The sequence below is a fragment of the Enhydra lutris genome, unplaced genomic scaffold (genome assembly GCF_002288905.1).
Source record: "Enhydra lutris kenyoni isolate GAN:26980312 unplaced genomic scaffold, ASM228890v2 scaffoldscaffold141, whole genome shotgun sequence".
NCBI classification, from domain to species: Eukaryota; Metazoa; Chordata; class Mammalia; order Carnivora; family Mustelidae; genus Enhydra; species Enhydra lutris.
In genome coordinates this window covers 631525-642187 of record NW_019154225.1, presented here as the reverse complement: position 1 = coordinate 642187, position 10663 = coordinate 631525, and the positions used below count along the sequence as shown (strand labels likewise).

The 10663-nt window shown below is 35.7% G+C and overlaps 1 protein-coding gene across 1 annotated transcript; it reads right to left on the bottom strand.

The window, feature by feature from the left end:
• Positions 1 to 9589: 9589 nt before the first annotated feature.
• LOC111139989 (olfactory receptor 13G1) lies at positions 9590 to 10459 on the bottom strand. The gene has a single exon (XM_022492383.1). It carries the CDS (start codon positions 10457 to 10459, stop codon positions 9590 to 9592), a length of 870 nt encoding a protein of 289 aa, XP_022348091.1.
• Positions 10460 to 10663: the final 204 nt, after the last annotated feature.

The window sequence follows — 10663 nt, the reverse complement described above, 5'->3', positions numbered from 1 at the left end:
TACATCCCAAAGGGTTGGGAATTTTTTTTTTTCAGTTTCATTTGCTTCTGTGTAATTTTTAAAAAATTTCTTCTTTGATTTGTTGGTTGTTTAGTAGTATGTCACTTAACTGCCACATTTGTCATACTTCCAGAATTTTTCTCATGATTGATTTATAGTGTCATAATGTTCTGTATAGAAAAGATGCATGGTATGACTTTGATCTTTTTAAATTTGTTGAGGGCTGATTTGTGACCCATATATGATCTATTCTGGAGAATGTCCCATGTGCTCTTGAAAAGAATGGGCATTCTTATGCTTTAGGACAGAATGTTTTGAATACACCTTTTAAATCTATCTGTTCTGGTGTGTCATTCGAAGTCACTATTTCCTTGTTGATTTTCTATTTGGGCACTCTGTCCATTTGTGTATGTGGGGTGTTAAAGTCCCTTACTATCAATTAGTTACTTTATGTCTGTTTTTAACTATCTGATTTTATTTTTTAATATTTTTTTCATTTCTTTAAGATTTTAATTATTTTTTTTCCATAGAGAGCATGAGCAGGGAAGTTGCATGCAGAGGGAGAACCAGATACCTTGTTCAGGAAGGGGTCCAATTCAGGACTTAATCCCAGGACCCTGGGGTCACCACCTGAGCCAAAAGCAGATGCTTAACAGACTGAGCCACACAGTCATCCAGTTACAATTTTATGTATTAGGGTGCTCCTATACTGAGTGCATAAAATTTTACAATTGTTATATCTTTTTGTTGGATCATTGTCTTTATTATTATAGAGTGTTTCTCTTTGTCTCTTTTTACAATCTTTGTTTTAAATGTTTTGTCTAACATAAGTATTGCTCCTTTGGCTTTCCTTGACCTGCATTTGTATGATAAATCTTTCTCCATCCCCTCACTTCTCACTTTCAATCTGCTGGTGTCTTTATGTCTGAAATGAGCATATAGATGAGTCTTGATTTCTTGTTGGTTTTTAAAAATATATATTCTGTCATCCTATGTCTTTTGATTGTAATGTTTAGTCCATTTACATTCAAAGTAATTTTTATATGTGTGTATTTATTACCATTTTTCTACTTGTTTTGTGGCTGTTCCTGTAATTTTTCTCTGATCCTTTCTTTTCTTACTCTATTTCATGATTTGCAGGCCTTATTTAGAGATACACTTGGATTTATTTCTCCTCTGTGCATATCTATTACTGTTTTGGATTTGTGGTTACCATTTGCTTTGTATATACCATCATCTGTGTATAGCAGCCTATATTAAGTTGATGGTGGCTTAAGCTTGAAACTACTTACTTCTGTCTAACTCTGTCTAACTCTGTCTTACTCTGTCTAACTCTGCCATATTTTACATAATTTTATTTGTGAACCCCTTGACTGATGCTTATAGAAATATTTATATTGCTTTTGTGTTTCTTACTTTTCACATTATTTCTTTTTTTTTAGAGGATTTTATTTATTTATTTGACAGACAGAGATCACAAGTAGGCAGAGAGGCAGGCAGAGAGAGAGGAGGAAGCAGGCTACCCACTGAGCAGAGAGCCTAATGTGGGACTCGAACCCAGGACTCTGGGATCATGACCTGAGCCGAAGGCAGAGGCTTTAACCCACTGAGCCACCCTGGTGCCCCTTCATATTATTTCTTGATGCCTTCCCTTTCTATACAGAGTCCTTTTAACATTTCTTCTAGGACTGGTTTAGTGGTCATCAACTCTTTTACTTTTTGTTTGTCTGAGAAACGCTCTATTTCTCCTTCTATTCTGAATGATAACCTTGTTCAATGGAGTATTTTTGTCTGAAGATTTTTTCCTGTCATCACTTTCATTATGCCATGCTATTCTCTTCTGGTCTACAATGTTTCTGTTGGAAAAATCTGCTCATAGCCTTACAGGGCTTTATATGTAACTTCTTTCTTTTATCTTGCTGCTTTTAATTTTTTTTCTCTTTTTCACTACTTTTTTTGGAGATTTATTTATTTATCTATTTGACAGAGATCACAAGTAGGCAGAGAAGCAGGCAGAGAGAGAGGAGGAAGTAGGCTCCCCACTGAGCAAAGAGCCTGATGCGGGGCTCCATCCTAGGACCCTGGGATCAAGACCTGAGCTGAAGGCAGAGATTTTAACCCACTGAGACACCCAGGCATCCCTTTTTCACTAATTTTTACAATCTTAATTAGGTGTCTTGGTGTGAATCTCCTTGGGTCAATTTTTTGGGGTGCTTCTCTATGCCTTTTGAATCTGGATATCTGTTTCTTTCCCCAGATTTGGGAAGTTTCCAGCTATTATTTCTTCAAATGAATTTTCTGTACTCTTTTCTCTCCTCTTCTTTTTCTTATTCTCCTTCTGGGGTTCCCATAATGTAAACGTTATTACACTTGATCCAGTCAATGAGTTCCCTAAGTCTATTCTCATTTTGCATAATTTTCTCTCACATGTTCAAGTTGATTTCTTGATGCCCTCTACTTTTTCTTTCTCAAGTCCAGTGAATGCCCTTATAATTATTACTTTATAGTCTTTATGAGGTATATTACTTTTATCTGTTTCACTCAGGTCTGTTACTATTATTTCATCCTGTTGTTTCATTTGGGAAAATTTCTTCTTTTCCCTCATTTTGTCTAGCTCTTTGTGTCCATTTTCGGGTGTTATGGAAGTCATCTATGTCTCCTGCTCTTGAAGGTAGTGGGAACGATGCACACTTTTTACAAAGTGACTCTGGTTCTCTTTCACAAGGGATGTGTAGTCACTTTGGAGATGAGGGCTGCCACTACACAAAGCTCATTCTGGTGGGCCCATAGTGCTCACAAAGTATGCATGGTGGTCCCCTTCCATAGGGAACATGAAGTTTCTGCAGGAAGTAGGGCTGGCTGGGCCTATTTCACAAAGTGCCCATACATGGGGCTATGGTGCCCTCACCACTTATGTGCTGGTCCTCTTCCACAAAGGTCTTACAGAGGCTGTAAGCACCACAGTGGCTGTTACTGTTCAGCAAACCTTGGATGGGTATTGCAGTTTTAATTAGGTGCACTCATTTTCTCTGAGTGTTGACCAAAGAAAAGGACCAAATTCTCTCAAAACACTTGGGTAAGGAGACATTGTTTTGGAAGATTTTCACAGGTCTTCTTGGGGTAGGAAACCCACAGTGCCAGGAATAAGGGAAGTATGACCAGAAAAGGTAGATCTAGTGAATGGCAGAAAGGCAGGACTTGGTGTAAGGAAAATTATTTAGTGAATGTCATCACAGCACTTGTTCCTGTAGGTAGCCTTATGTTTATGATGAAGGACAATGGAGAGAAATGGCTGCTGCCAGCTCTTACATTCCTGAGGGGTCTTCCTGTGATCCTTGACTCTCTGGGACACACTCTAAATCTGAATCTGAAACGAGTAAATAACTTTCCTTCCCATATATCCCAGGTGTTTTTCAAAATCTACTTCTATGCTGTTTCCATCGGCTGTTTTTTTGTGCTGTCTTTGTAAGGGTAGAAACTCAGCTTCCTAAAGCCCCCTGGATTTTGGAAGAAAGCTAAGTCCATTGGTACTTAAAATTCCAGCCTTTAAGCCATGCTGGTTGTAATAATTCAAGAAATTTGGAACTCCTTGATTTTAAAGCCAAATATTATGGAATTCATGTTGCATCCCTGGTGTGATAGTACATTTTTCTACCTTCTCCATGCCCCTAGAATCTCTACGTCAGTTGTTCAGGACCCTTTTAACTCTCCACCATATGTCCACCTTTTCTACCATATTTAATGTGCCCTCTTCTCTACCTTTAGCTGTGGATTTTATTCTGCTAGTCATCAGATCCTTTTCTGAGTTATTTACACTTTAAGTATTATCTAGTTGTGTCTGTGAGAGAAGGCAAGTTTAGGTTCCTCCTACTCTGCCATATTCACAGTGTCCTTGAGTTGATATTTTATAATTGACTCCTAAGTTATAAATTGTGTTTTCCTGAATTAAGATATAAATAAAAAGTTACTTTGCAATTGATTGATAACCCCTCTAAATACGTTTGTTCTGACTTTGCCTTTATCTTTTTATGTATTTATTTTTAATTTTGTCATTTTATTATTGTTGAAGAAAGTGGTAGTTTGTTAGGAAGAGACTCTTGTAGTCTGGATTTTGCTGGGTGCATATTCATGATGTCATCTTCCTCTAAACCCTGTAATTACCATTAATTTATTGTTATATATAAACATTTGATGATTTCATTTTTTGGAAAGATGATATATATACGTGGTTCTTTCTTTTTTGAAATTTTTAGCAAACTCTAAAAATCATTACCTAGATTTATGCAGTCATTAGAATATGCAAAGTGATGTTATTGACATTGTATCTTTCTTCTTCATTTCTTAGCTGAACTCTTTCTTGAAGACAACCAACTCACCATACATAATCCAATTTGGCAACCTTCTCTTCCTGATATACAGATTATATAGGAAGTGAAAAATACTATTTTTTTCCTTTAATAGTTTTAATGAGTTTGTTCCCTAAAATCTTCCAATGTTCACCAAAACATTTTGGGATAATTTGAAACTCATTAATTTAAACATATCTGCTGTGTTAAATTCATGAAATCACTATCATATTAGTACACAAAAGTCCAGTCCTTGGCAGTAGAAGGACATAACTTGTTACCTAGATTCATTTGCCATGACCCTATTTAGTCACGTTCATGTTTTCTGGTGTGACCACAAATTCCCAGATTGTTATACACAAATTCTACTCCTTGCCTGTAGCTTATCATTACTCTAAGGACTTGTGATTCTTTTTATAGGAAATAGTTTTTAGATACCACAATCACAGGGATGGTAGTGTTCATTGTTATTATAGTAGTTGTTATTTCTAACTCTTTCAATGGGCAAAGGTATGAGTTAAGCAAAGTTTAAAGGTAAACTATACCATGAGTTCTGTATTTTTTTAATCTTGTAAAATTTTTGTTAAAAATTAGGAGTTTATATGGATGATTTAAATATTAGGACTCAATGTTAAGAAATATGCCTACCATTATGAGATTTTGTTGGATAAAATTATGTAAGCAAGTGATCTCTAAAATCTCATTGTATGCATAGTTACAACTAGGAATAATTCTCTAACCTGTTTTTAAATTGTCAAAAGAAGTAGTCCAAATCTGTTGATTACCCATTTTAAATAAAACAAGCCTACAGCACTTTCAGACTTGTTTGTAAGATCGAATTTCAACAGCATGTTGGTATATTTGTAGAAATATACTGAGAAGTATCATGGTTTAGTAAGCACCACAATTAATGTATTTGCCCCATTTTGGAATGAATTATGTTGGGAGATGTCATTTTTAGCTCTTATAGTCAATGAATATAAATATCACAGTATAATACACTAGAAAAGGCAGATCCAGTGAATGGCAGCAGGGCAGGGCTTGGTATAAGAAATAATCACAGCAGAGCCAGGTCTTCTATTCACTAATTATGAAATATTAAATAATATTTCAAAAAGAAGGAGATTCATTTACTTATATTGCTCTTATGAAAAAAATAATGATTTAGTTTTATTATGTATGATTGTGATCAAAATGTGTACATCATTAATAAGTTAATTATATTAAACCTGTTAAAATGTTACTTTTCCCTAAACTTGCAATTTTATTAATATTTAAATATTTTATATTATACAATATATAAATATAAAATAAATATTAATGGTAGTCAAAATTTTAAAGACATAATTTTAAAGCCAAACCTTATAACTGCGCCAAGTGGCATTTTGCAGCTGGTATTACTGTTGTCTCAGTCTTGGTATTCTCCCTTTATCAATGAAATGTTACACTACCATTAATTTTGTGATCCTAAATCTGTGCCTATGACATATTTGTTGGTATATACTACTGGTAATTGGAATAATATAAATACCTCCTTCCCTTTTCTATGTATATTAACTGCAAATTTGTTCAGGGATGCCAAGTGCCTGATCTCCAAATTTGCTCCTCTAGTCAGTGCTTACAGTTTGAGGTGTTGCAGTGATATAGATATGGCCAGTGTGATGTAAGTGCATGTATATTGAGTGATTCTTATTTTACAAAATGATGAGATACACTGTGCATATCTTATAAGTTTATTTATTAATTATACCTCAATAAAGCTGAAATAGGAGAAAGATTCCCATGCCTTTTGATAACTCCAACTTTAGCCATCATTCTGCCTGGGCCATGATTCAGATGCCTAGGAATACAGAAGCCTAGGGAAAATTAGGTATAGCAGGAAAACAAACACACACACACACACACACACACACACAACCCAAAAAAACAACAACAAAAATAAACTTGATTCTTTCGTTCTTTGATGGTACCCTTGCGAGGATATAGTCATTATTAACTGTTGAACGCCAGATTTTTGTTGCATGGGGCATAAGTCTATTTACTGTTTTAAAATGAAACTTTGATTCTTTCATTCTTTGATGGTACCCTTGTGAGGATATAGTCATTATTAACTGTTGAACACCAGACTTCTGTTGCATGGGGCATAAGTCTATTTACTGTTTTAAAACGACAGAAGTAGTATTCTGTATTATCTGTAGCTGACCATTAGAAAATTAACAAGGGTTAGTCTACATTTGTGTTCAGTGGACTAGGATATTTTTCCAACGAAATTTAAAAATAATCCACTTGAGGTCCAAACTCAGAATGCCTGTCTCATAAAAAGTGTTCTAAGGCAAGTAGCCCAAATCATTGTTGAATATTCGTTATACACTATATCAAGTACTACATACAATGAAAGGGAAATCCATTTTATACCATAGTTCTCCCCATCCCACCTTCACATATCAGTATATAAATGACAAAGAATACTGAAACCACTCATCTCTTATTTTGAAAATAAAAAAAAATCCTCAGTAGGCTTATAATTTAAGATGGATGTTTGCAATGCTAAGAGGTAAACGATAATGTGCAAGAAACTTGGGGAAGATACAATTTCAACTTTACACAGTATTTACTCTCTTTTGGATAACAAACACATAAGCACTCTAGATTTTTAGCTACACAGAGTTCATTCTCTTCTATGTTGCATGAGCTGTACATGCCAGTATAATGGGTTAGTTAGAAATCAGGCAAGATAGTCCACAATATACATATTACAAAATGCAATGCACAATATAATTATAAACAAGAATAATATGGAACAGTGAAACAAATTCTGAGATGTGGGAGTCCAGAATTAGTTTCCTTTGAAATTTTTCCACTTAAAATAAAAATTCAGAATGAAAATACATTTGAGTGTTTCAAATGATTGTTCAACTTTTTTCAAAACCTGATTATACAAGTTGGTTCAGGCACTTTGGAAGACACTGTTTTCCTTGGAAATCCTTGGAGATTCCTTAAGAAAGTAAAAATAGAGCTTTCCTATGACTCCACAATTGCACTACTGGGCATTTACCCCAAAGTTAGGATGTAGTGGAAAGAAGAGCGATCTGTACCCCAATGTTCATAGCAGCAACGGCCACAGTTCCCAAACTGGAAAGAACCAAGATGCCCTTCAACGTATGAATAGATTAAGATGCGGTCCATATACACTATGGAGTATTATGCCTCCATCAGAAAGGATGAATTCCTAACTTTTGTATCAACATGGACAGGACTGAAAGAGATTATGCTGAGTGAAATAAATCAAGCACAGAGAGTCAATTATCATATGGTTTTGCTTATTTGTGGAGCATAAGGAATCACACGGAGGACATGGGGAGATGAAGAGGAGAAGGGAGTTGGGGGAAATTGGACAGGGAGGTGAAGTATGACAGACTGTGGACTCTGAGGAATTAACTGAGGGTTTTGAAGGGGAGGAGAGTGGGGGGTTTGGTGAGCCTGATGGTGGGTATTATGGAGGGCATGTATTGCATGGAGCACTGGATGTGGTACATAAACAATGAATTCTGGAACACTGAAAAATAAATTAAAAAGTAAATAAAAATTTGGGGCACCTGGGTGGCTCAGTGGGTTAACGCCTCTGCCTTTGGCTCTGATCATGATCCCAGGGGCCAGGGATCAAGGCCCACATCGGGCTCTCTGCTCAGCAGGTAGCCTGCTTCCTGCTCTCTCTCTGCCTGCCTCTCTGACTACTTGTGATCTCTCTCTGTGTCTCTCTGTCAAGAAAATAAAATCTTTATTTATTTATTTATTTATTTATTTTAAGAAATGAGAATGGAAGAAAAAAAAAAAGCTTCTGACTAATCTGCTCAGCTTGTCTGGGTGAGCAGATAGACCATGAAGTTTTTCTGATCATCATCATCAAAACACACACACACACACACACAGAACATTAACATCAGAAAGTCACTATGATAGAGCAAGATAGAAACAAGTCCTCTCCATTGACATATCTCAGCATGGAAAAAATATGAATGCAATCCAAAACTCAGAAATGATAGGTATGTTCTTCTCCTAGTTAATATGATCTATTGCTACTTATTTACCTATCACAGCTTAACAATTTTTATTCTATATGCCTCCTAAACAAATTTATCTCATTTTCTGATCCAATCTAGGGAAAATCGTCCTTGTGTGATTTTTCATCAAGTACTCCAAAAAATCACAAATAAATCATTTCTAGCTTCCTCTTCAATGTCCAGTTGCATCATGCAATAAATCCAGCTTGTTCACCTACACATTCACACAGTATTGTCTTCAGCTATAAGGCATTAGAGGTATCTTCCTATTCTTGTCTGTTATGTATTTATTTAGAATTCCTCATCACAGGCTATGTAAAACATGCCAACAATAATATATGGTTATTGTTTTCATGAAGTAAACTAAGTAAGGCAATGAAGACATGAAGTAGATTGTTTCAAAAAGATTAGTATGACAAAATACCTGTGTTTTAAAAATGTTACAGTGAAACACTAATTATAACTGATTTCAAGGGAAAATTGTGCTGTATGCATCACAAAATGTCACAAAGTAATGCCATATATTTTCTTATTACAGAATGAGAGACCTGATTTGACTCACAGACTGACTAATTTTATAATATTAGAAACACTTCCTTTCTGAATAGATATATAGCATATATATGTTAATATATTTTATGCTTACATATGCTTACAGGAAAATGCTTATGTATATGCATATATAAGAAGGAGAAAAATGTACATATTTTTAGAAAGATGCTGGGATATATATCATGATATATATTTATGTGAGATGGTATGTATATTACATTATAGATATTGTTAAAATTAAAATTAAAAATTGTGGAGACATTGAGAAAGCTGGGAATAGAATAAGAATGAGAGAAAAACTTTACTATTACTGTGATTAATAGTGAAAGCTTTCATAAAAAAGTATTTTAGAAATATATAAAGTAGTAAGTGTAAATCAGTAATGTAATGGTAAGAAAGTAAGTGCATTTTAGAAATCAGGAGCTAAGACAGTGATTCATAATGGAATGAAACATTGTTACTCTTAAGAAGGAATAGGGAAATCTGGGAAGGAAATATCTATAAATGATCAGTAAAATATGAGATGTTCTAGGAGATGATTCTGGAGTACAGAGCTGACATTCCCTTTTGAAACTACTAATGTTTCAGAAATGGAAAAACTTTCTGAATCCCTATCTGCATCTCCTTGTTTCAGAGACTATACACAATTGGGTTTAATGTTGGGGTCACAAGAGTATAGAGTGCAGCTATCACCTTGTCTCTTTCAAATGAGTAGCTGGAAGCAGGGCGGATATAGGTGTAGATTACAGGGGAGTAGTAAAGGGACACCACTATGAGATGGGACGAGCATGTTGAAAAAGCCTTCCTCTTCCCTTCTGCTGTGGGGATGCGGAAAATGGAAGCAATGATAAAACCATAGGAGATGCAGGTGAGTGTGAAGTCGCCTATGGCCAGGGTAATATCAGCAACACATACCATAATCTCATTGATTCTAAGGGGGCTGCAGGACAATGACAGCAGTGGGGCTATCTCACAGAAGAAGTGGTTGATGGTGTTTGGCCCACAGAATGTCAGCCTCAGGATGAGACCAGTGTGTACCCAGGAATTGGTTACTGCAATCACCATGGTAATGCTCAGCAAGGACACACACATATGGTGGTTCATAATAGTTCTGTAGCGAAGAGGGAAACAGATGGCCACATAGCGGTCATAGGTCATTGTGGTGAAGAGAACCATCTCAGCTCCTAGGGACCACATGAAGAAGAAGAGCTGGGACATGCAGCTTTCATAGGAAATACTCCTTCCTGATGTTAGCATGGTCACCAGCATCTTTGGTATAATGCTTGTTGTGTATACAATGTCCACAATAGCCAGTGCCAAAAGGAAAACATACATGGGTGTATGCAAAGTGGTGTTATAGATGATGGCAATGACAATCAGTGCATTTCCAAGAAAGGCCACAATGTACATGAAGAGAAAGACAATGAAGAGAACTCTTCGCAATTCAGGTTTTTGGGTGAGGCCCAGAATCATAAACTCAGTTATGATGCTGTTATTCATCTTGCTTTGATGACAGATATTGCAGAAAGTGAGCAATTGGGAATTAAGATAATTGAAACATATGTGAGCAGAAATATCTAGAACAAAAGAAGCTGACAGGGCCAATAATAGTGGAAAGACTTCAGAGGGAACATGTCCAACAGAATATCCTGAGACTGCATATTCAGGGACCACTGAATAATTCATTGGTGTCTAAAAACAAGA